This window comes from Panthera tigris, chromosome B4, assembly GCF_018350195.1.
Source record: "Panthera tigris isolate Pti1 chromosome B4, P.tigris_Pti1_mat1.1, whole genome shotgun sequence".
NCBI classification, from domain to species: Eukaryota; Metazoa; Chordata; class Mammalia; order Carnivora; family Felidae; genus Panthera; species Panthera tigris.
Genome location: NC_056666.1, coordinates 121,070,242 through 121,096,231, shown reverse-complemented (window position 1 = coordinate 121,096,231; position 25,990 = coordinate 121,070,242). Strand labels below are relative to the sequence as shown.

Below are 25,990 nucleotides of genomic sequence, written 5' to 3'. Positions count from 1 at the left end.
TACAAAAAGACACAAAAAGCAATATACCAGATGAGTTCATTTATACGACATCCTATAAAAGGTAAAACTACAGATACAAAAAACAGATCAATGACGTCTACAGGCTGGGGGTAAAAGTAGGAAATGACCTCAAAGGGGCATGAGGGAACTTTTTTGGGTGATGGAATAATCCTCTACCATGATTGTGGTGATGGTTATAAAAATGTACATTTTATCAAAATTCATGGAACTGTACATTTTAAAAGGGTTAGTTACATTGTATGTAAATTTTACTTCAATAGGCCTGACCAAAAAGAAAAAAGGAAGGAAGGAAGGGAGGGAAGGGAGGGAGGAAGGAAGGAAGACACCCTTACAATTGGCTTCATTCAAAAGCGTCACACATAGTAAAGTTATAGACTAACATTTAGTGATTGAAGGGAGTTTGGAAGTCTATGAAAACACTACGCTCATAAATATTTTATAGTCTAGGCACCAGAGGGGAGAAATTTGCTCCATCTGCATGGTAATTACAGAAGTAAAATTAAAACACTAGTGAGGTTTCTCAAATGCCACCTGATTGGTGTAACATTTTTTGAAGGCAGTTATCCAGTATCTATTAGAATTAAAATGTGTAGGGGTGCCCAGGTGGCTCAGTCATTTGAGAGACCTACTTTTGATTTTGGCTCAGGTCATCATCCCGGGGTCATTGGATCCAGCCCTGCTTTGGGATCCATGCTGAGCACGGAGCCTGCTTAAGATTCTCTCTCCCCTCTGCCCCTCTCCCCTGCTCACACTCTCTCTGTTAAAAAAAATAATATCAAATCAAATCAAATCAAATCAAATCAAATGAATTAAAATGTGCAGACTTTTGACTCAGCATGTCTACTTCTGTTACATATTTAACCAAAATATGTGCATACACAAAAATTTAAGAACATGTATATTTGCTGTGTCATTAAATATGACAGTGAAAAATTATTTTCAAAGTAAGGGATTCATTCAATACATTGCATGAAATTAATTCTGAGGAATATTATGCACCTGTGAAAAAAGAATAGGGTAGATCATATACTATTAACATGGTGATAATATGGGAGAGGCAGTGGTGTAGTGGTACAGCCTGTGGACTCTGGAGCTAGGCTGTCTGGGTTTATACTCCAGCTCTGTTATTTCCTAGCTTTGTGATCCTGGGCAAGTTACTTACTTTCTGTGTCTCAGTCTCATCATCTGCAAAGTGAAGATTATAACTGTTCTACTTTATAGGGTTAAATTAGTTAATATATTTAAAATACTTAGGGGTGCCTGGGTGACTAAGTTGGTTGAGTGTCTGATCCTTGATTTTGGCTCAGGTCACAATCTCACGATTGTGAGACTGAGTCCCATATGGGGGTCTGCATCGAGTGTGGAACCTGCTTAAGATTCTCTCTCCTTCTCTTTGGGGCACATGGGTGGCTCAGTCAGGTAGGTGTTTAACTTTGGCTCAGATCATGATCTTGTGGTTCATGGGTTCAAGCCCCATGTTGGGCTCTGTGCTGACAGCTCAGAGCCTGGACCCTGCTTCAGATTCTGTGTCTCCCTGTCTCTCTGCCCCTCCCCCCTGGCACTCTGTTTCTCTCTCTCTCTCTCTCTCTCTCTCTCTCTCTCTCAAAAATAAATAATAAAAAATATATAAAAATAAATGATTCTCTCTCTCCCTCTCGCCCCCTGACCCTCTCTCCAGCTCATTTTCTCTCTCTCTCTCTCTCAAAAAAAAAAAAAAAAAATACTTAGAGCAGTGTCAAGAATATAGTGTACACAACAAATACAAAATTTTATTATATTGTTATAATAATGATAATTATTTTGTTGTTATAATGTTGTTATACATTGCTATAATATTGTTATACTACTACTAATTATTATTATTACTATTATGGAGAAAGTTTCAAAATCTCTATTAGAGTAAGCTCCATGATTCAGGGACTGTATTTGTTTTACTCATCAGTGTAACCCCAGGGCCGAGCATAGTATCTGACACATAGTAAACCCTCAATAAAAATATTGAGTTATTGAATGATTGATGATAGATGTATAGAGCAAGCTGTAGAGCACCATGTATAAGAAGATTTTTAAAAGGCAATTTACTAATGTAGCGTAGTGTGTCAACCAAACTTCAATTAAAAAGATAAAAGACAACTTAATGGTGAAATGTTTAGGGATGATGTATACTGATCTTTGCAACCTATTTTGAAATACATAAAAAAAATGGATAGTTGAATAGGAATTGGCATAGATATTGGCACATATTTGAATAGATTTGTGGGAAAAAGAGTGAAGGCAACACGTCAAGAGTAGAATCTAGGTGGTAGGTACTTGAGTGTTTACTGTCGAATTCGTTTAGCTTTTCTGTTGAATGAAAAAAAGGCTCTGTGAGTGTGTGTGTGTGTGTGTGTGTGTGTGTGTGTGTGTGTGTGTGTGTTTATATTCAGTAGGGAAGAGATCTTTAGGGTTTCTGAGCAGAAATGCTTGTGACATTCCAAGTGGAACAAAGTGTTTTATCTTGTGGGACCCTCCTAGGCATTCCACAGTTGTTAACATCTGAGCACTTTGTCCCCCACGGGCCACAGAGCTTCCTATCACTATGACAACCACAAATGTCCTCACATATTTCCAAATGCCTAAGTGTTGACAACCAGAATCCATAGCAAACTGGTAACAAATGATTACTTCTTTGCGATTCATTTAAGGGGAGGGGTGGAGTGAGAGGGACCAGGTAGGAAATATTATTTACACTGAATTTTAATAAAACTTGCTGAAACTTAAAAAAAATTAAATCTGCAAAAAAATAATAATCTGGAAGAATATGCATCACTATGTTAACAATGGTTACCCCTTGGGAGTGGCAGCAGGACCTTCAAGGGAACAAAGTCTTTAACTTTTTACTCTATACACTTCTATTGTTTTTATTTTTGTAAGCATGAATTATTTTGGAACAATAAAAAGTAAAGGTCAATTTGCAAAAGAAAAAAGCAAGGTGAAACGTTTATAGAGAAACAAAAACAACAGGAAGAACTATAAGAGATTTTGTCTTCTTTGGCCTACTCTATACTAAGAATACAACACTTTTCATGATAAGAAAACTGAACTGTAAAACAAAAACAATTTACAATTCATAGAAAAGCAAAGCAAACACGTTTGATTCTTAGCCATAATTTTTTAGCAATTTATCTGCACAGATAGTAATCCATTGGTAATTTTTCACCAGAAATAGAATAGCTTTACCAACAGGTTCCGTTCTTATCATACTCTTGCTACTATGATCATTGAAGCCTTACTGATGTGCTTCCTGGAATGGGGCCATTTTGGAAATTATCATTGAGGATGATGCCACTTAGTGGTGAAACACGCTGACTCTTTGTTTTCAAAATCTGTAATTTGGACAAGTGATTTAGACTAATTTTAGGACCATGTCTGAATCATTCATTCATTTGTTTTACAAACCTTTGCTGAGTCTCTAAACTAACAGAACAGAACCTAATAGAATAGAACCTCATAGAGCCCAGAGAGAATTTGAAGAAGTATCAGGAACAGACCCTGCCCTAAAAAAATGCTTATAGTCTTGTTCAAGACACAAATACATACTTGAGAATTTCAATGAAATCACAATGCAATGTTGAGTACCATAAAACCATGCAACCTCACACTTATAGAAGATCTTAACAGTAGTCTGGTTCAAACCAGTGAGGTGATTAATGCCAAATAAGGGATACAGAATTTGTGAGCAGAAGAGATTGACTGAGCATTGTAGTGTTTTCTGAGGTTCCAGCCTGGGAGACGGAGAGGGTAATGGCACCCCTAACGGGCACAGAATTTAAAACAGGGAGATGATTTAGGCACTAAGATGATGTCATCTGTTTTAGACTCTGAATATGAAGGAACAACAAGACATTATGTTGCCTATTCTCCATTTGCTCCTGGAGTCATTTCCCATACCCTTTGCTGACCCCATCGATGGCTTTACCAAGCTTCTCCTAATCTCTGGCTTCAAACCAAGGGGAGGCACTAGTATAAGATCAAAGGATGGAAATAGATAAAGTTTGGGGTGTTTCTTTCCTGTTCCCTCACTGCTTGGCTGCATCCCTTCTCACAGTGGCCGCATTTCCAATTTACTACTGCACCTCCTATCAGGCAGCTCCCCTTCAACAGCTCCAGCCCTCACAGGTTCTGATAACTCCATTTCCTTAAAGACATTATTAAATATCTCATTTCCTTTTAGACATTTCCTTAAAGATATTATAACTTGCCATGGAATAAAATGTAGAAGGAGAAGAGCAGAGGACATAGGTCTAGTCCATGCAGACTGAACCAGTTAGAGCAAGAGGAAGACTATTAACCAAAAAAACCAATTATCATAGAAGAATCAAAAAAGTATTTGTCCTTGGGAATGCAAGTGGTGCAGCCACTCTGGAAAACAGTGTGGAGGTTCCTCAAAAAACTAAAAATAGAACTACCCTACGACCCAACAATTGCACTACTAGGTATTTATCCAAGGGATACATGTGTGCTGTTTTGAAGGGACACACGCACCCCAATGTTTATAGCAGCACTATCAACAATAGCCAAAGTATGGAAAGAGCCCAAATGTCCATCGATGGATGAATGGATAAACAAGATGTGGTATATATACTATATGTATATATATATTATATATATATATATATATATATATAATATATATATACACACACAATGAAGTATTACTCGGCAATCAAAAAGAATGAAATCTTGCCATTTGCAACTACATGGATGGAACTGGAGGGTATTATGCTAAGTGAAATTAGTCAGAGAAAGGCACAAATCATATGACTTCACTCATATGAGGACTTTAAGAAACAAAACAGATGAACATAAGGGAAGGGAAACAAAAATAATATAAAAACAGGGAGGGGGACAAAGCGTAAGAGACTCATAAGTAGGGAGAACAAACCGAGGGTTACTAGAGGGGTTGTTGGAGGGGGGATGGGCTAAATGGGTAAGGGGCACTAAGAAAACTACTCCTGAAATCATTGTTGCACTATATGCTAACTAATTTGAATGCAAATTAAAAAAAATAAAAAATTAAAAAAAAAAAAAAAACTATTTGTCCTGAACACCAAAGTAAGATGACATTTCAAGAAGGATTAATGAAGACACTATTGAATACTGCAATAGAGTCAAGGAGAAGACAAATTTTAAAACACTACTGGATTATTTCCATGAGGGCATTTTTAATAGGAGTAAGAATAGAAATCAGGTTTTCAAAGGTTAAAGAGGAACCCAATTTAAATATGGGCAAAGAGTTTGCATAGAAATTTCACCAAAGACAATATACAAATGGCTTATAATGATGGGAAAAGATGCTAACATCATTGGTCATCAGGGAAATGCAAAGAAATGCAAATTAAAACTATACTGAATGATTATAATTAAAATGACAGACAGTGCCAAGTGTTGGAAAGGATGAGAAGGAACTGGAATGCTCCTGCATTGCTGGTGGGAATATAAAATGGTACAGCTACTTTGGAAAATGGCTTGACAGTTTCTTAAAAAGTTAACTATACTTACCATATAACCCAGTAATTCCATTCCTCCAAATTAACCCAAGAGGGATGAAAACATAGGTCCACCCAATGACATGTATGTGATTGATTGTTCATAGCAGGATTACACACAATAGCCCCAAACTGGAAACCATCCAAATGCCCATCAACCAGTAAATGGATAAACAAAATGTGGTAAGCATACAATGGAATACTATTCAGCAATAAAAATCAATGAACTACTGATACATGCTACAACATGCATGAACCTCAAATACATCATGTTAAGTGACAAAAGGTGGACACAAGGACTGGATATCATAGATATTGTATGATTCCATTCCATTTTCTAGAAATGTCTAGAGAAGGCAAATTTACAGAGATAAAAAGCAGATTGGTGTTTGCCTATGGCTGAAGGTGAGAGTGAGAATTAACTGCAAACAGGTACAAGAAAACTTTTAGGATAATGAAAATATTCTAAATTCAAATTCTCCATTACAGTGATGGCTGAATCACTCTACAAATTTACTAAAATCATTGTTGACCTAAAATAGGTCGGTTTTATGGTATATAAATGATACAACAATCAATTTGGTTTCTTAAAAAAGCTAAAGAGGGAATATTCAAGGAAATTGAGGAAAAATAATTAAGGCAGTAAATGGAAATGGAAACAAAAACATTATTCCATGGTTGCTCAACAGACACAGAAGTTTTGACCATGACTTTTTGAGATAAATTTGTCTTGACATGAAAGCATGTTTCTAGCTTAACTAGAGGAACATTCTTTTTTAAAAATATATATCATTTTAATTTATTTTTTAATTTACATCCAAGTTAGCATATAATGCAATAATGATTTCAGTGATTCATCCCCTATGTCCAACACCCAGTGCTCATCCCAACAAGTGTCTTCCTTAATGCCTCTTATCCATTTAGCCCATCCCCCCACCTATAACCCCTCCAACAACCCTGTTTGTTCTCTGTATTTAAGAGAGTCTCTTACGTTTTGTTTCCCTCCTTGTTTTTTATGTTGTTTTTGCTTCCCTTCCTTTAGGTTCATCTGTTTTGTAACTAGAGGAACATTCTTAAAATTACTTAGCAAATCTGCACATTATGAAGTGAAAAGAAATCCAAAAAGAATGACTTTACCTATTGAATCTAGATCAATATGAAGTGAGATGTGAAGCATGAGGAAAACTAGTCCTACCCTATCTGGATTGTAATTTTGATGCCACTGCTTCAAATTAAGAACTCAAAGAGCCTATCAGCCCTAGAGAGGAAGGGAACTGTCCACGTTGACAGTTGTGGCTTTTAGAATTTGTTTTGTTTCATGTGCACCTCACAGTGCAGCTAGTTTGTACTTGATGAGAGAAGACCAAAGTAAATCTATTCTTTTCCTTGAGCTTTCCTCTGTTTACTCTAACCCTAATAATTCTTAATCCTTTACCTCGGTATCCTCTAGAGATTCATACCATGGCCATTGCCTAACTCTTTTAGCCTGATGTGTCAGAGCCATCAGTTAACTAGTCTTCTACTGTGACATCTGGACTTTAGTAAACTCTAGAATTTGGTGCCCTTCACTATACTGGTTGATGTTATTTTGATTCATAGAGTTTCTTTAAGATTGTTTACAGTGATGGGGCATCTGCGTGGCACAGTCCGGTTAAGTGTCTGACTCTTGATCTCTGTTCAGGTCATGATCTTACAGTTTGTGAGTTCAAAGTCCCACATCAGGCTTTGTACTGACGGTGCAGAGCCTGCTTGGGATTCTGTCTCTCCCTCTCTCTGACCCTCCTCTGCTTGTGCTCTCTCTCTCAAAATAAATAAATAAACTTAGAAAACATTTTTAAAAGATTGTTTACACCCTGGGGAATTCTACCAGACATTTAAAGCAGAGATAATACCTATCCTTCTCAAGCTGTTCCAAAAAATAGAAAGGGAAGGAAAACCTCCAGACTCATTCTATGAAGCCAGCATTACTTTGATTCCCAAACCAGACAGAGACCGAGCAAAAAAACAGAACTACAGGTCAATATCCTTGATGAATATGGATGCAAATGTTCTCAACAAGATACTAGCAAATCGAATGCAACAGCTTATAAAAAGAATTATTCACCATGATCAAGTGGGATTCATTCCTGAGCTGCAGGGCTGGTTCAACATTCGCAAATCAATCAATGTGATACATCACATTAATAAAAGAAAAGAGAAGAACCATATGATCCTGTCAATCGATGCAGAGAAAGCATTTGACAAAATTCAGCATACTTTCTTAATAAAAACCTTTGAGAAAGTCGGGATAGAAGGAACATACTTAAAGATCATAAAAGCCATTTATGAAAAGCCCACAGCTAATATCATGCTCAATGGGGAAAAATTGAGAGCTTTCCCCCTGAGATCAGGAACACGACAGGGATGTCCACTCTCACCGCTGTTGTTTATATAGTGTTGGAAGTGCTAGCATCAGCAATCAGACAACAAAAGGAAATCAAAGGCATCAAAATTGGCAAAGATGAAGTCAAGCTTTCCCTTTTTGCAGATGACATGATATTATACGTGGAAATCCGATAGACTCCACCAAAAGTCTGCTCGAACTGATACATGAATTCAGCAAAGTCGCAAGATACAAAATTAATGTACAGAAATCAGTTGCATTCTTATACGCTAATAATGAAGCAACAGAAAGACAAACAAAGAAACTGATCCCATTCACAATTGCACCAAGAAGCATAAAATACCTAGGAATAAACCTAACCAAAGATGTAAAAGATCTGTATGCTGAAAACTATAGAAAGCTTACGAAGGAAATTGAAGAAGATACAAAGAAATGGAAAAACATTCCCTGCTCATGGATTGGAAGAATAAATATTGTTAAAATGTCAATACTACCCAAAGCAATCTACACATTCAATGCAATCCCAATCAAAATTGCACCAGCATTCTTCTCGAAGCTAGAACAAGCAATCCTAAAATTTGTATGGAACCACAAAAGACCCCGAAAAGCCAAAGTAATACTGAAGAAGAAAACCAAAAAGGGGAGGCATCACAATCCCAGACTTTAGCCTCTACTACAAAGCTGTAATCATCAAGACAGCATGGTATTGGCACAAAAACAGACACATAGACCAATGGAATAGAACAGAGACTCCAGAATTGGACCCACAGAAGTATGGCCAACTAATCTCTGAAAAAGCAGGGAAGAATATCCAATGGAAAAAAGACTGTCTCTTTAACAAATGGTGCTGGGAGAACTGGACAGCAACACGCAGAAGAATGAAACTAGACCACTTTCTTACACCATTCACAAAAATAAACTCAAAATGGATAAAGGACCTGAATGTGAGACAAGAAACCATCAAAACCTTAGAGAAAGCAGGAAAAAACCTCTCTGACCTCAGCCACAGCAATTTCTTACTTGACACATCTCCAAAGGCAAGGGAGTTAAAAGTGAAAATGAACTGAAGATAAAAACCTTCTGCACTGCAAAGGAAACGATCAACAAAACTAAAAGGCAACCAACGGAATGGGAAAAGATATTTGCAAATGACATATTGGACAAAGGGCTAGTATCCAAAATCTATAAAGAGCTCACCAAACTCCACACCCAAAAAACAAATAATCCAGTGAAGAAATGGGCAGAAAACATGAATAGACACTTCTCTAAAGAAGACATCCAGATGGCCAACAGGCACATGAAACGTCAAAAAACAAATAATCCAGTGAAGAAATGGGCAGAAAACATGAATAGACACTTCTCTAAAGAAGACATCCAGATGGCCAACAGGCACATGAAACGTCACTCCTCATCAGGGAAATACAAATCAAAACCACACTGAGATATCACCTCACGCCAGTCAGAGTGGCTAAAATGAACAAATCAGGAGACTATAGATGCTGGAGAGGATGTGGAGAAATGGGAACCCTCTCGCACTGTTGGTGGGAAAGCAAACTGGGGTAGCTGCTCTGGAAAACAGTGTGGAGGTTCCTCAAAAAATTAAAAATAGATCTACCCTATGACCCAGCAATAGCACTGCTAGGAATTTACCCAAGGGATACAGGAGTGCTGATGTATAGGGACACTTGTACCCCAATGTTTATAGCAGCACTTTCAACAATGGCCAAATTATGGAAAGAGCCTAAGTGTCCATCAACTGATGAATGGATAAAGAAATTGTGGTTTATGTATACAATGGAATACTACTTGGCAATGAGAAAGAATGAAATATGGCCTTTTGTAGCAACATGGATGGAACTGGAGAGCGTTATGCTAAGTGAAATAAGTCATACAGAGGAAGACAGATACCATATGTTTTCACTCCTATGTGGATCCTGAGAAACTTGGTGGAGGACCATGGGGGAGGGGAAGGGGAAAAAAAATTTAGAGAGGGAGGGAGGCAAACCATAAGACACTCTTAAAAACTGAGTCTCTGAGGGTTGATGGGGGGTCAGTCAACTGAGGGTTGATGGGGGTGGGAAGGAGGGGAAAGTGGGTGATGGGCATTGAGGAGGGCACCTGTTGGGATGAGCACTGGGTGTTGTATGGAAACCAATTTGACAATAAATTTCATATTAAAAAAAAGATTGTTTACAGCATCTATAATAAATTTAGAGCATTTGCCAAAGCACTGTAGCAAGATATCAGAGTACCCCTGACATTCTTCTAGAAAGCATACGGTGCAAGATGCAAGTCTTCCTGATTAATCAGTTAACATTGCAATGTGTTAGATAACCAATCTTTACAGATAATCAAATCTACATGTTGAGTGCTCACTACCATGACTCTAAGGAGCAGAAAACTAAAAACCAGTAAAAAAAATCATGGACGTCAGAAAATCCCAAAGGCTTGGAGACCAGGAAAACAGATCCAACTTTCAAACGTAACGGCAAGATTTACCTTTTGCAAATAGGTAGATACTGCAAAATATATCATGGTGCACTTGATATTGACCCTGCGAAATATTTAGAACCTATTGTTCAATGGATGGCTTGTGAGAACTTAAACAGGGAAGTAATTAGGAGCCAGGGGAGGAAGGGGATGTATATTCTTTTTGAGCAAACCCGAAAACGTTTGCAAAAATTGATCATGTATTGGGCAAGGAAAGAAACCTCAAGTAATTCCAGAGTTGATATCATACAAAGCCCATTCTCTAACCTTATTTCGGTCAGATTATTTGTAGACTAAAAAATCCTCATTATTTTAAATAGAAAGGGATTCAGTTGATTCACCCATCAACTATTACCAGAGATGAACAAAGAGATTTTAGGTTGGATTTGTAGGAAGAGCTCCTCAAACCTCAGCCCAACTGAGCTGCCATGGGGAGCTGCTGACTCCGCCAGCAAAAACAGGGGTGGACATCTTCTGCAGAGGCAGGAAGTGACTTCCAGCAGCGCTGGCTTCAGAATCATACATCTTCATTAGCTCACTAGCAAAAATAGGTACCTTTTCCCCTGCCTCTCTCCTCCCTTCCTTCCCAGATTCAAGCCTTCTGTGAATTCATCTGGTGAGGAGGATCTATATCACATCTGGAACCCCGGTTTCAGGGATGTGCCAAGTGTCAGTTGTTGCCTCTCAGCTCTGAATTTACCCCTTCATCACCTGCTCTGTGATACCAGACTGGATTCAGACATTTCTTTGTAGTGATTATGATGTTAACCTTTGCCAGCAGAGGGTGTCAGAGGGATTTTACAGGATGAAGAGGGTTCTTGCTTTTTTTCCACCTGCTGCATGGATGGATTGGGTATGAATATGTGAGGACACCAGTGATGTTCTACCCAGCCGTGCATGCCCAGAGAGCACAGTTACTGCCTTGGCCCAGGATTGGAGCCACTTTGTCTTGGTTTTCCTGATGTGGACACTGTGTGTCCAGGCCCAGCACCCACAGTGGAGCCCCAAATCCCAATGTGCACCTGCACTCCATGCCAACACTTATGGGATGCAATAAAATTATCATTTAAAGGGAAGTTTATAGTTTTGAAACGTTAATAAAAACAATAAAGACTGAAAAAATATTTAGTTAAGTATTAAAATTGAGAAAGAGCAATGGAGCAAATTCAGAGAATAAGAGGAAAGGATATTACAAAGATAAAGGCATAAATCAATAAAATAGAAAACCACAGAAAAAGAGAGGATGAGCCAAAGAGTAAGTGAAAAAAAATAGGAAAAAATTGAGAAAATACAAAGAATACATAAGATGAAACAAAGTAAATCACAGTAAACAACAGATTTTAAAACCTAGATGATTTGAGTACATTTCTGGAAGTGCCCCATAACAAAAATATCCAGGTCCAGATAGTTTTAAAAGTGAGTTCTACTTAAAAATTAAGCTTGTTTTCCATGACATTCTAGTTTCCTTCAATTCAATTCATCAAAACTTTAAGCTCTATGTGGGGCCTGAACTCAAGACCCAGAGATCAAGTGTTGCAAAAAAAAACAAAAACAAAAAAGAGTCACATGCTCTACCCAATTGAGCCAAACAGCTGTCCCCAATTCATCAAAACTTCAAGAGCTGCCAACTCTATACTTGGTACTTTTATCAGTGAAAAATATGTTGACTCATATGATAAATTTTTTTGCTTGGCTACAATCAGCAAGGCACAATGCCATGGGTAGGGATATAGTTATGAATAACTTAGAAAAATCTCTCGCCTTTATGATGCCCATATTCTGTGGATAAAACACACACACACACACACACACACACAAAACACCCACAAGTAAATATCAAGCAAATAGAATGAAGTATAGTCACACATGTGAACATTATGTATATTTGTTTATAAATATGGGATGTATTTGAATTCACAAAAAATAAATAGTGGGCCATATTATGCTTTGGCTCTTGAAATTCAGAAACAATTAAATTTTTTAAATTAAAAAAATTTTATTTTAGAGAGAGACAGCATGCATGTGAGCAGGAGGGGGAGGGGAGGAGAGGGAGAGAGGGAGAGAGAGAGAGAATCTCAAGCGGCTCCATGCTCAGCACAAAGCCCAAAGCAAGGCTCAAGGCCACAATCCTGGGTTCACGACCTCAGCTGAAATCAGTGGGACATTCAACTAACTGAGCTATCCAGGCATCCCAACAATTAAATTTCTTAATAATTTTATTTATTTTCTATTTTTCAAAAAAAATTAGAAACTGTCCTGGCTTTCTTTTTTAAAATAAAGAAAGGGATGAGGTCACTTACAACAGGCATATCTTTTACGAACATGTACTATGTATCCTGAAAGGAGGAAGGGGGCAAAAATCAAAATATGTTTCCTAGGAATAAGCAAGTTTTTCAGGTCTAAAGCTTAAAATAAAGTAAAAGCATTTCACAATGTGAACATTTTATCTTTTTTTGTTAAAAAAATTTTTTTTAACGTTTATTCATTTTGGAGGGATGGAGAAAGACAGACTATGAGTGGGGGAAGGGCAGAGAGAGGGGGAGACAGAATCTGAAGCAGACTCCAGGCTCTGAGCTGTCAGCACAGACCCTAACATGGGGCTTGAACTCGTGAACCACAAGATCATGATCTGAGCTGAGGTTGAATGCTTAACCGACTAAGCCACCAGGGCACCCCCAAACATTTCATTTTCTTAATCTTGAATAAGGCAAGGACTCAGCTAAATACAGATTTATCAGGAGTTATTTTAACTTGGCTTAATCTGCTAGTTAAAGCTCTTTGTTTAGGTTCAGTATTCTTATCAGCTCAAGGTAAGGCCTTCTAAGTACACCATCTTTATATATGACACGTATGTTTTGTAGGCCCAGGGCAGGAGGTTCCTCTTTGTACAAGACTCTTTCCTTTTATTGTTCATTTTTCATCAAGGCCAAGCCAAAGGAGACTCACGCAAGGATGGTTGGTGTTTTAGGGCCCAATATGTAAAAGCATTCTTCCCTGTCTCTTGAATTTTGAACCAATTGAGAAAGCTGTGCAAGAAACAGACAGCTGGAGACCAAAGTGTTAGCTTTAGTACTGATAAAGTTAATTGGACAATGTTGTTTTCCGTTTGCAGACAAGTGGGCAACCAATATTTCGTTCTTGAATGAGACCGAGTTCCTAGGTTCTTGCTCAGGTCCTGGCACACATACTCCTATGCTGGGCAGATAGTGGATCAGAACTCTTGTCTCTGGCAGACTGGTTCAATTCCTTTCAGCCTCACCAGTCAGGTACATTCCTCCTCTCGTGGGGTGAGGGGTGGGAATGAAGATCAGGAGAGCAAAGTTATCCTGTATTTTATCTGATAACTCTACTCCCCCTGGTCCCATTTCAGCTCCTTGGGTCACCTCCAGTACATTTTCAACACCACAGTTATGATTCTTAAAATTCTTACCTGATCATGTCACTTTGCAGTTTTTATTTTGTTCAAAATTCTTTGTTCATGTTAAGGTTAAGTCCTTTTTTCTTACTATGGCCCTCCTGTCCCTGCCAACCTCTCCAGCCCCTCCTGCTTTAGATTAGAGCCTTCAATGTGCCAATTTTGCCTCTCACCTTTAGTCCTCAAGCTTTGGTGTCAGCATCTCCTCCAGGAAGCGTTCCCTGATCTTCCAAGCTAAGTCAGCTTCCCTCACAATACTAACTTAATACCTATTTGTCCTTCTAGAGTGTAAAATCCAGGAAAGACCTATAGGTATCTAGTAGGTACCCTCAGGGCCTGGTTACATGTCCAGAGCAGAGTGTTCATTGATAAATGATGAATAAATGAACACAAAACATTTCTTGAACTTTTCTCAAAGACTGGGTTCACCACTGTATCACCCATTATCCTACTCTCTGGGAGATACTGGTGCCTCCACTATATCTCTCTGTTCTTGCCTCTATTTATGTTATTGGCCCCAAGGTGGTTATACTTTTTGAATCAATTTGACTTTTTAAAAAAATATTTTTTCTCTTCTTAACTCTGTTAACTTTAAATATCATCTGTTAAAGTTACTTCTTGCTTGGGAGAAGAACAGGAAACAGATATCTTAATTCCGCCTCACCCCCTCCCACCCCACATCAATCTGCCAGGGACTGAGAACCCAGACAACAAGATCTCTGAGAACCACATTTATTAGATTTTGAGAGGACTGAGGGGTTCGCTTAAAAGGAAAACTCATGGATTTCAGTGGGTTCCTGGCAGTCTTGTGGTTTTCTTGTTTTTTCTGGCTATTTTAGGTTGACAGATAAGAGATTTTGAGATAAATGAGATGCCACTGCGTAATTTTTCCACTGCTCAGATGCTGATAGTTTAAAATCGTTTCCACAAATTTCATACTGCTAGATTAATCTTCTGGAAGAGCATATTTAATTAGATCATTCTCCTGCTGAAAAGCCATTGCTTAATTAGAACAAAGCTAAATATTCTTTTCCTAACTTTTCTTACTTTATAACTTTTTCTTAACTTTTATTTCTTTTCTAAACTTAAAATGTCCCAGGCACTTAAGTGCTTTCATGCATTTTATTTAATCTCCCTAATATCTCTATAAGGTAGGTACTAGAGATGTATCATTTTATACCAACACTTATTTTACTCAAGTTCAATGATACTGGCTCCGGAAAGAGAGAGCAAGCAAGAGTGAGTTCTCTAGAAGAAAGGACTTTGACAATACTTCTGACACCCCTGAGGCTCTCTGGTTGGAGCATAAAGAGATAGGGGGGAAAAAAAAAGCATGCATCAAAACAAACTTCCTTAGACCCATGACTTCTAGGTAGGGCCAAGGCTAGGGGCTGGGACTAAGAGAGTGAGACACTTGCTTTCAGCACAAAATGTAAGGGAAAGCCAAACATTCACTAAGCAAGATGAAATATTTAATACTGTATTTAAAAAGATCAAAATTAACGCAAAATATCCACCAAAAACAAAATGTCAATTTTAAATGAAGACAGAATCTGTCTGACCTTGCACTTGCAGGACTCACCTCCCACTACTCCTAGCCCTGTTTTCCAGCCTAAGTATACTATTCAAATCCCAACCTGTCATTTACTGGTTGTGTGATGTTAGCCAGTTATTTCATTTCATGTACCTCAATTTCTTCATCTGTAGAATGGGGGATGATAATGCTATGTCCTTCATAAGGTTGTTGTGAGGATTAGCTGAACCCTGCTTACAGTGGATTCTAAGTAAACGTTGGCCATCACCATTGTGGAAACAAACACCTTAACAGAATCCTGTTGAATGCTAGATGGTTTTATACCTTTTCCCACTCTTGAAAAGACCTCAGAACTATGTGTCTCACACAACTGCCATAATTTTTGTCATGTATATATGACAAAATATATACATATTTTTGTATATGTATATATACATATATATTATTTATGTATATAAATATACATAGATATATATATAACATATTTATATATATATACATATATATGTTATATATATAGATAACATATAGATATATATATTTATATATATATGTTATATATATATACATATATATGTAATCTATATATATAAATATGTTATATATATATATAACATATATATGTAATCTATATATATAAATATGTTATATATATATATATATCAACTTTTCCTAAAGCAGGATTAAAAGAATTGACTAAAAAGTGTAAAAGCCTTACCTTGGATTGGAGTGAGGGTAACCCTTTTGCAAGTCTGTTCATTCCATCGACCATTCAGTTAAGTGCATATTTTGAATGTTTCCTTAAGCTAGTTCTGAAGATAATTCTAAAAATGCTATAAATGATGGCAACATTGGCTGAGTGCACTGTTTTCCAGGGTGACTAGATCAAGACAAAAATCATATTAATCAGAGTATACTGGGAGAAAAGAAAAATCTCTCTCAAATAAGAGGTACCGAGGGGAGGCCCTCTTGGAAATCGCCTGGTGCCAAAGCATGATTAATTGACCACCACTGCCTTGGTTCCCCTGCCATAACTTTGCACGATTTCTATCTTGACTTTTTTGTAGTCAGTGGTTTGCGTGTTTATCTCCCCAGCCAGACTCTCCGGCAACAGCGGCCCGGTCTTCTTCATTTTTTTGAATACCCGACACCAGGCACTTGCCAGGCACGGGACACTCACTACACACTCAGTGAATACACGAATGAATTGAATTTGGGTTTGGGCACATTTAGCCCAAAGGTTTCCTCTTTCAAACAATACAGTTAAGGAGACAGGGGAAAGGAGCCCAATACAGCGTCTCCTCTTAACGCTGTAAAAATTATTTACCATAAGTTTCCCAATTATTGTAAATGCAGAAAGGGGTTTGTGTACACAAGCACTCATAACGCCTTCTGTGGCACACCGATCTTGCAGGGATTGCTCTCGGTTGAGAGCCCAACCCAGCTGCGGAGAGCCCGCTGCGCACGCGCGGACGGGAGGGACCCTTGCCCGCCTTCCGCCCCTCCGCCCGCCAGGTGGCGCTGGCCGCCCCGCCGCCGCCTCCGCTGCCGCCACCTCCGCCTTTGCCTGTCGCCGGGCCAGACCGGGGCGGCGCTGTCCGCCTCGCGGGCCGCGGGTCCGCCTCCGCCGCGCCGAGGGCGTGGGCTCCCGGCTCCCGGAAGCGGCGGCCGCGGCGCGGAGCCGAGCGGGCGTCGATCCCCGGAGCAGCAATGCGTGGCGGCCGCCCCTGGTGACCTGAGCGTGGCGGCCGGGCTAGGGCCGCTGAATGGCGGCTCGCTGAGGCGGCGGCGGCTGTGGCTGCTCCGGGCGTGGCGTGGCGTGGCGTGGCGGCTGCCGGGGTGATGCTGCTCAAGCTCTTACAGAGACAGACCTATACCTGCCTGTCCCACAGGTATGGGCTCTACGTCTGTTTCGTGGGCGTCGTTGTCACCATCGTCTCCGCCTTCCAATTCGGAGAGGTGAGTAGCGGCGCGGGAGCCCGGGCCGGGGCGCCTTGGACCCGCACGACCCCGGGGGGCTCCGAGCCCAGGCGCGCTTGCCTTTTGCCTCCCCATCCTCCCTGCAGCTCTGGGGACATGTCCCATAGCCTGACTTTTCCCCCGGAGGCTCCTAGAACTCAGATCTCCCCGAGCTCCAGTTTCAGCATCTGGGATCCAGATCTCGTCCGCCTCAGGGTTTGGGGGATAGGGGCTCGTTCTACCGATTCCTGTGCCCTCCAGGTGCTTTCTTCGGGGCCCCCAAGTTATTTGATTTTCTCCCTCGGGCCTTGTCGTCCTCCCCGAAGCCCCCTCCCGGGACCCAGAGTCGGTGTCTTTTCCTATTCCTGAATTCTCCAAAATTCTCTTTCCCTGCCCCTCCTACAGTTTTTCTCCTCTGCAGTCACCCTTCTAATCTTTTCACTTTTGACAAAGGCACTTTGTCTTCTTAATCTCGTTTCTTTCCGGATTTCATAACTTTCTTCAAGGGGTGTGTGTTTCTTTGCACGTGAATTTGCAGTGAGGACAGGGTAGTGGCCCCAAATTTAAAGACTTACTTGTGAAAGGGATTTTTTTTTTTTTTTTTTTTTTTTTTTGCACTTTTGCTCTGTTATTGGGGACATCACCAGTTAGCCTGTAGAGGCTCTACTGGTAGATGTGCACACACGGATGTGAGAGATCTCTTGGCAGCCTCAGACATTCTTCCCTATCCTGAGATCAGCTGGAGGCTGGGGCCCCTTCAATTGACCAGGAAGCCCTGTCTTAAACTCCAGCACCCAGTCTCTTGGGAGCCAACACAAGCCCTTGGGTCATGGGATATGCTAATAATTTAGACTCCGAATAGGAATCACACAAGCCAGGCCTTTCTTGATCTGCCCTTAGGTAATGTGCAATAAAGTAGTTCAGTTAGACGCTGTAAATTCTTTAGAGGGTCCACACAACAGGTTTGGGAGATGGAAACACCCAAGTTTAATAGATTTTGTGCCTCTCTGGATATGTAGATGAAATATTTTCTTGAATGAAACAACCCTTTGGTTTAGGTTGGATGGTTACATTACTGACAGTCTAATTTGGTATTCTTCATCATAAACAAGTGTACAGAGACTGGTTAGGTCAGAACTGGGAGAGCACATGCATATGATTTTAGAGAACATGTTTAAAAATAAGTATAGCAACTCAGAGAAAAGTTGTATTTTCAAATTGTTAAAAATCTGTTTCCTTGTTTTAATATTTATTCCCTGCTCCCCCCCCCCTTTTTGGGTAGGAGGTTGCAGAAGATTTTAAAATTAAGAGAACGGTTTTTAGAAATACCACAGTCTACATTTGCTTAAGGTCTGTACGCATGCTGGATTGTAAACTTCTTTTTTTTTTTTTTTTTAAATTTTAACGTTTATTTATTTTTGAGACACAGAGAGACAGAGCATGAACGGGGGAGGGTCAGAGAGAGAGAGAGAGAGAGAGAGAGGGAGACACAGAGTCTGAAACAGGCTCCAGGCTCTGAGCTGTCAGCACAGAGCCCGACTTGGAGCTCGAACTCACGAACCGCGAGATCATGACCTGAGCTGAAGTCGGACGCTTAACCGACCGAGCCGCCCAGGCACCCCGGATTGTAAACTTCTTAAGAGAAGGTGCTGTCTGTTGAAATACTGTAATCCTGATGCAGGGTACCTGTGCCAGGTACTGCCGGAATATGCAGTCTAAATATTTGTGTAATGAGTGAATGATTTAATTATGTGGCATGATTTCAAGTGTACACTTTTAGTAGTTCTTGTTCTAGAGAACTTTCCAGATTAAATTAAAATAAGTCTTAACAAGTAAGGGTGAGAAAGTGCCCCAGACTTGTAAGTGTGGAATATATACCTAATTATTATACCACCTGCTGTTTTATCTTTGTTCCATATGTTGCAACTTAATACAGTGAATATATCTATGCATAGTTGTCTTATTCTTGATAGAAGATTTTTTTTGGCCCCGAGTAATTTTAAGTTAGCTATTTACTAACACCCCTGGAGTGTGAAGGTGACTTAAAGGCATCAGCTGTTAGAATTTTTCATTTTCTGTATTCCACGCATGGTTATTTATTTACCAAAAGAAAGACGCTTGTCAGCTTTGAAATGGTCACCAACCTTAGAGTTTGGAATGGACGAAAGAAATAAGAGGCGAAGAATAGGCATGGGAGGTGGAGACAGCTGGTCTAATGCCACTAATATATTGCCTGTAATATAGTTTCTTTCTTTTAAAGATTTTGTTTTTAAGTGATCTCTACACCCAATGTGAGGCTCGAACTCACAACCCTGAGATCAAGAGTTGTGTGGTCTACCGACTGAGCCTGCCAGATAACCCTGTAGTACAATTTTTGCAGCATAGTGGAAAAGAAAGCCATGGATCTGGGCAGGTCAGGGTTTGAACGCTAGTGCTTGTATTAATGATCATGATGATAGCTAGTAGATAGGGCTTACCAGATACTAGGTGCTCTCTTAACTGCTTTACATATGTTAGTTAACTCATTTAATCTTCATGACATCACTCCTGAGATATGGGTAATATTATAATGCGCATTTTATAGGTGATGAGAGTGAAGCACTTGCACAGATTACTCCAGCTAGTTCATAGCAGAGCTGGACTTTAAATCAAGTCACTATATGGTTCCAGAGCTTGTACTACTCTTCCTGGTCTTTCAGTCTGAGCTGTCCTTTTGTATGATCTTGGAAAAGATACTGAGCCTTTTTGAACTTCAGCTTCCTTATCTTTGAGAGATAAGAATACCTTCCTTGCAAGGTTGATAGGATTAAGTAAGGCTTCTTATGTAAGGTACTGCTTGAGGTTCCTAGTAATTGCAGACTTTCTTTAAATGGGAGTAATAAGTATTGGGGGTACCTGGTTGGCTCAGTCGATTAAGTGTCTGACTTTGGCTCAGGTCATGATCTTGCAGTTCAAGTGTGCCGTTGGGCTCTGTGCTGACAGCTCAGAGCTTGGAGCCTGCCTCGGATTCTGTGTCTCCCTTTCTTTCTGTCTGTCTGTCTCTCTCTCTCAAAAATAATCAATAGACATTAAAAAAAAAAATGGTAGTAAGTATTGTTACTGTTACTATTCTCATCAACTATTTTATGCCGTTTCAAAATATTTAAAATATTTAAAATATCAACTATTTTGAAATAAGCCCTTGAAATAGAATATTACCATCATACAGTTAATGTTACCAACTTGTTAATAACTTTGCTAATTGCAGTGGATAAAAGGACTAAGATGGTCCTTGTTAATTGTGAATTCATTAATATCTTTCTCCCACCTCTTGGTAGAAGTGGTATTGGCTGCTACCTTTTGATAAGCCATTTGTACACTCATCCAAATTTTGAGGAAGGAAAATGTAATTGAGGGAGGGAGGTATTAACACATAACAGTATTTAAAAATTTTTCCCTTTAAGTTGAGCCAGGTACTCTTTAGAGAACTCTTGGGAACTCTGATCAAACAAAAGCAGAGCTAGATCCAAATGCACAGGGAGAGCCCTCAGGATGGGGACTAATAACCACCGCAGTGCACTGCCTTGGGGTGAGGGTAGCAGATAGGAGCTTGTCTGTTGTAAATTAGTTGATTGAACAAATCATGAGGCTCTGGGAGCCTCAGTTTCCTTATCTATAAATGAGGACACTAGATTAGATTGCTATGCTCTGAAGATCATTTTTTGCTCAGCAACTTCTGATTTTAAATATTTGTCCTCTGTTGGTTGCTACTACATAGAGTTTAAAACATGTGCTTTTGAGGTAAAATTTTATTATTTCAGGGCCATCATTATTTGTTGAACCATTTATATACAAATCCACAATTCCATATCTGAAAATTCTACTGAATTAACCTTATAATTAAACATTAGTATCTTTTACAGTGAACATAGGAGTAATCTCACTCAGGACAATAAAGACTATAAATAGCTTCAGGTCAGTTTAGGCCAAGTTTTGCCACCAAATGAGTTCAGCTCAGATCAGATTTTGTTGCCAAGTAAGGTACAAAAAGGTCTTCAATTTTTGAGAACTTTTTGGATTTCAGGATTGCGAATAGAAGCTTGTAAATCACTGTTGGGTGTGTATGTGTGTATCTGCATGTGTGTGTATGGTTTGTGTGTATATGAAATATACCACTTCCTTGTTTCCTTATGGAAACAAGTAAATACCCCAAAATTAACTTTCATGAGGAAGCAGATTCAGATGGAATCTACCTGTAGTGGGTAGTTTTCCCCTGGCCTGCTTGTTCCCTTTGGCTTGTCTGCCTTCCTGCCATTTTGGATTAGTGAGATGTTACTGTTCAGCGAAAAAGAAGGTTGAAAACTGGGTCCAGCCAAAGTCATGCTCAGCTGCTATGACCAGTTTCTCATCCTGGCTCCATTTCAAGAAAGAAATTAGTTACCATGCTTGTATTTGATTAGTTCACTCATTGACATATATTTTGAGTGTGTTCTTTCTTTGCCAAAGGCAACAAATAGGTGGAGTCAAAGGGACCTGGCCTGAGAATTGGGAGACTCTAGCTCCTGGATAAACTATGACCTAAGTGCTTTGTTACTTCCCCTGCTTTGTTACTACTTCTAGATGCCTCCTGGGCTGGCGGCAGCCACTCTTATTTGTTATCTTATCTCCTGTGGATTTGTTTTGGGGTGGGGAAAGCTTTCATTGTTAAAAATAATGTCTTAAAATATCAAAATTTCTAAGACCCCCCATTTTAGTTTTAATGTTCTATGAATATACATTTATAGAGTGCTTCCCATGAGAAAGCATGAACTATAATGTAATGTAGTTGGCACTACAGAGAAAATGCCTTGGCCACATAGAGCCCTTTTAAATCGTCTCTTTCTTTTGTGGGATGTGGGAAAGATACACAGTCCTGCTGTCAAGGCAGGGACCTTTTCTTAGTCCCTCTATATTCTTTGTACCTAGGAAGTGCTTGGTACCCAGTTGGTGCCAACTAAATACTTGATGATAGATGAATGGATGGATGAATTAATTGGGGTGAGCTTAACAAACGTCCCTTCAAACTCATTTATTTACAATAAAGATAAGATTTCTACCCTGATGTTCAGACTGTCTCTAGCTACCTTTGATTTCTCAGACACAATTGGTCTGATTGTACTTTGTATGGTGAAAGGTTCTAGAAAAGATACAAAGAATTATAGCTCATCTTTGGCCATCTTTGTCTAGTTGAGGTGAGGCCATGCTGTATATATGAGTAACAGTACAAGGAAGTGAGCGATTGAATGCCTGAATAGATACACAGTAATTGCTTAGAAAATCAGAGGAAAGGAAGAAAACTATGGGTTGAAACGTCCTAGAGGAAGGTGAAATTTTTTACAAGGAGGCAAACTCTTTCCTTTTGAGCTATTAGTGGTTTAAAATTGCTGCAGGTGTTTGTTAGCAGCACTTCAGACAGAATCCGACTCAGACCTGCCTTAAGAAAAAGGTAGGGGCGCCTGGGTGGCTTAGTCAGTTAAGCATCAGACTTAGGCTCAGGTCATGATCTCACGATTTGTGAGTTCAAGCCCCACATTGGGCTCTGTGCTGACAGCTTACAGCCTGGAGCCTGCTTCAGATTCTGTGTCCCTCTCTCCCTCACTCTGCCCCTCCCCCTTCATGTGCGCACGCTCTCTCCCCCTCTCTCTCTCTCTCTCTCGAATAAATAAACATTAAAAAAAGAAAAAAGGTAGTTTTGGGGGCACCTGGCTGGCTCAGTCAGTTAAGCATCTGGCTCTTGGTTTGTCCCAGGTCATGATCTGCGCTGTGTGCAGACTTCTTGGGATTCTCTGTCTCCCTCCCTCTCTCTGCCCATCCCCCCTCACAGAGAGGTTGGGTTGGATAGAAGTGCTCACATGATGTCATCAGGAATCTCATTTATGTCCCTGTTCTCCAGCTTTATTGGTTTAGTTCTCAGGCTAGTGCTGCCCATATGGGAGGAGATTGCTGCCAGCAACTCCAGCTTCTAGTCTGCTAGTTGAGTAACCCTAGCAAAAAGAGGGTTTCATTCTCGTTAGTGCCAGCTAGGTCCAGGGTGGCCTGCCCAGCCACAGAATGAGTGCCCTTGCTATGCCCTTGTTAACCATCTGAATCACCCCCAGAGTGAGGGTTGTGGGTGGCATAGTCAGCCTTAAATGAACCACGTGAACTGAGGGGCTTCCCCAGAGGGAAATCATGAGGTTGTTATCAAGCGAAGGGCCGGAGCAACAGGTGGCCTAGACACTGCCTCGAGCCAAAGCCCATTTCCTTTCTTGGGCATTTAATGTTGACCTTGTGACTATGATAGCTCTTAGCCCTTTACCTTCTTCTAAAAGATGTAAAAGTTGTTTCCCTTTTTTAAAAAGATTTGATTTTTTTGGGGCGCCTGGGTGGCTCAGTCAGTTGAGCGTCCGACTTCGGCTCAGGTCATGATCTCATGGTCTGTGAGTTCGAGCCCCGCGTCGGGCTCTGTGCTGATGGCTTGGAGCCTGGAGCCTGCTTTGGATTCTATGTCTCCCCCTCTCTCTGACCCTCCCCCGTTCATGCTCTGTCTCTCTCTCTCTCTCTCTCTCTCTCTCTCTCTCTGTCAAAAATAAATAAAAAACATTAAAAAATAAATAAAAAATAAAAAGATTTGATTTTTTTAAAGGTAATCTCTAACTCAACGTGTGGCTTGAACTCACAACTGCGAGATGGGTGTGTAGCAGTTGTCATGTTGAATGAGCACAACTGATGTGTAGCAAGTATCTTCATTTTTGTCTCCCGCTGGCCCTTTATATTAACTTGTAGGGTTGGTTCTGCCTCTGCTTCTGGGCGAAAACTCGGGTGGGCCTAAGCCTTCTCTTGTCACTCTAGGTAACCAAAAGTCTTGTGGTCACTTCAGGTTATAAAACATAATGTCATTTCAGCAACTTTGAGTCTGCTGAATTCATAGCCTCTTACCTCCCTGGCTCTGGCAGCTTTGTCTCCCTTTGACAGAAAGCTCTAGGCAGAAAGTCTGCAATTGAGGAAGGAAGATGAGGCACAGTGGGATGCTTTTCTCTTTCCTCATCTGGTGCTTCTCTTTCTCCATAGCCTGTTTCTGGCCCCTCTTAGGGGTCAGCACCCTAAGAGGTTGGAGCACCTAGAAGAAGGAAAGGAAGTGAGGGCAGGAAGGTCCTTCCAAAACAGGTGCCAGAGCTCTGGAATTTCCAGGTGTCAAAACTTGTTCCCTCTTGAGTGCTTTCAACGCACTCCTTCAGAGACCACACCCTCAGAGCCATGACTGGCTTTAACTCTGATGAGAGCAAATGCGTCTTCATTGTGGCTGGTTGCTTATGCCTTCCTTGGTTCTTAGGAGTCTGATGCCATCGTAAGCCTCTCATCTCAGTGTCTGTCCTTTTCTTTTGGGGGGCCCTGGACCTGAACTAAGTTGACCCTCTGCAGGTATTCTCTCTCTCTTTTTTTTTTTTTTTTAATTTTTTAAATGTTTATTTATTTTTGAGAGAAAGGGTAGATAGAACATGAGTGGGTGAGGGGCAGAGAGAGAGGGAAACACAGAATATGAAGCAGGCTTCAGGCTCCAAGCTTCCAGCACAGAGCCCGACGTGGGGCTCGAACCACGAACTGTGAGATCATGACCTGAGCTGAAGTCAGACGCTTAACTGACTGAGCCACCCAGGAGCCCCTCTGCAGGTATTCTCTTGTGCATGGCACTCATCTGGTGCATGGAAACCCACATGCTTTGCTTTGTAGGGGAGGAATTTATCTTTTTCCTCTGCTCTTCTAAAGTTCTTGGCTAGGGCCCCTGTAACTAAAGACAGGTTGATAAGAGAAAAGCATACAGGTTTGTTTAATATAAGTATTACATGTTGTGGGAGCCTTCATAAGGAAATAAAGACCCAAAGAAGCAGTTAAAGCTTAGTATTTTTATTGCAGGTTTGATGAAGAGTGGAGAGTTTGGGAAAAACGTGATAGGAGAGAAATGAGTATGAGCTAAGTGTAGTAGGCTGGGGAAACACGAGGCCTGTTCATTCAGGTTCCTTTTGGCATCACTTGTTCTTCCGAGATAAGGATGCTCCTTTCCTCCAGTTGTAGGTAAGGCATTTCTCACAGAGGGTCTGATGACCTGCTTCAGGGGAAGGTCAGAAAACCCTTCCTGCACCTGCTGCTTCTCAGATCCCTTCAGCTTGAAATACTCAATAAGCCAATGTGCCATATTTGGGGGTAGCATATCCTGAACCCTGTCAGCTCGAAGTGAGGGAGGGTGGGCTGGCTCCAGCATAGCAGCAACCTCTTCCTTGCCCTCAGTGCAGGTAGCCGGCCAGCCCTTCTATTTCTCAGGTGTGAGTTGGATGTGGCATCCTCCCAATCGCAGGGATCTGTAATGGGCTATCTTGGCGGTCTCACTGAGCCCTTTTCCTGCTTGGAATGGAATCTTGAATGGAAAGATTTTCCACCTGTCCTCTTTAGATAAGGTGGAATGGAGTGCAGAATGCCAGCAGCTTCCTAACCTGTACCCTTCTACCACAATTTGGATAAGTTTTCAACCATCTCCTCCAGAAACTGCCTCTTGTTTCAACTCTTCATTTTGGGACGAGGCATCTGGTCTTTTGGTGCCTCAGAAGAAACTTAGATTTTCTCAACTTACAATTGATTGAAAACTCAATCAAGTTTGCCCTGGAGAT

At 40.4% G+C, this 25,990-nt stretch overlaps 1 protein-coding gene across 2 annotated transcripts in view; it reads left to right on the top strand.

Moving 5' to 3' along the window:
* The first annotated feature begins 17,023 nt into the window (after positions 1-17,023).
* The window catches only part of GNPTAB (N-acetylglucosamine-1-phosphate transferase subunits alpha and beta), a 72,745-nt gene continuing 63,778 nt past the window's right edge, over positions 17,024-25,990 (top strand). The window contains exon 1 of one of the 2 annotated variants that reach the window (XM_042993014.1): positions 17,024-17,330. In XM_042993014.1, the coding sequence (XP_042848948.1) occupies positions 17,214-17,330 (117 nt within the window). In that variant the 5' untranslated portion in view covers positions 17,024-17,213. The remainder of the gene's footprint in view (positions 17,331-25,990) is intronic. The other variant, XM_042993013.1, reaches the window with a different exon arrangement.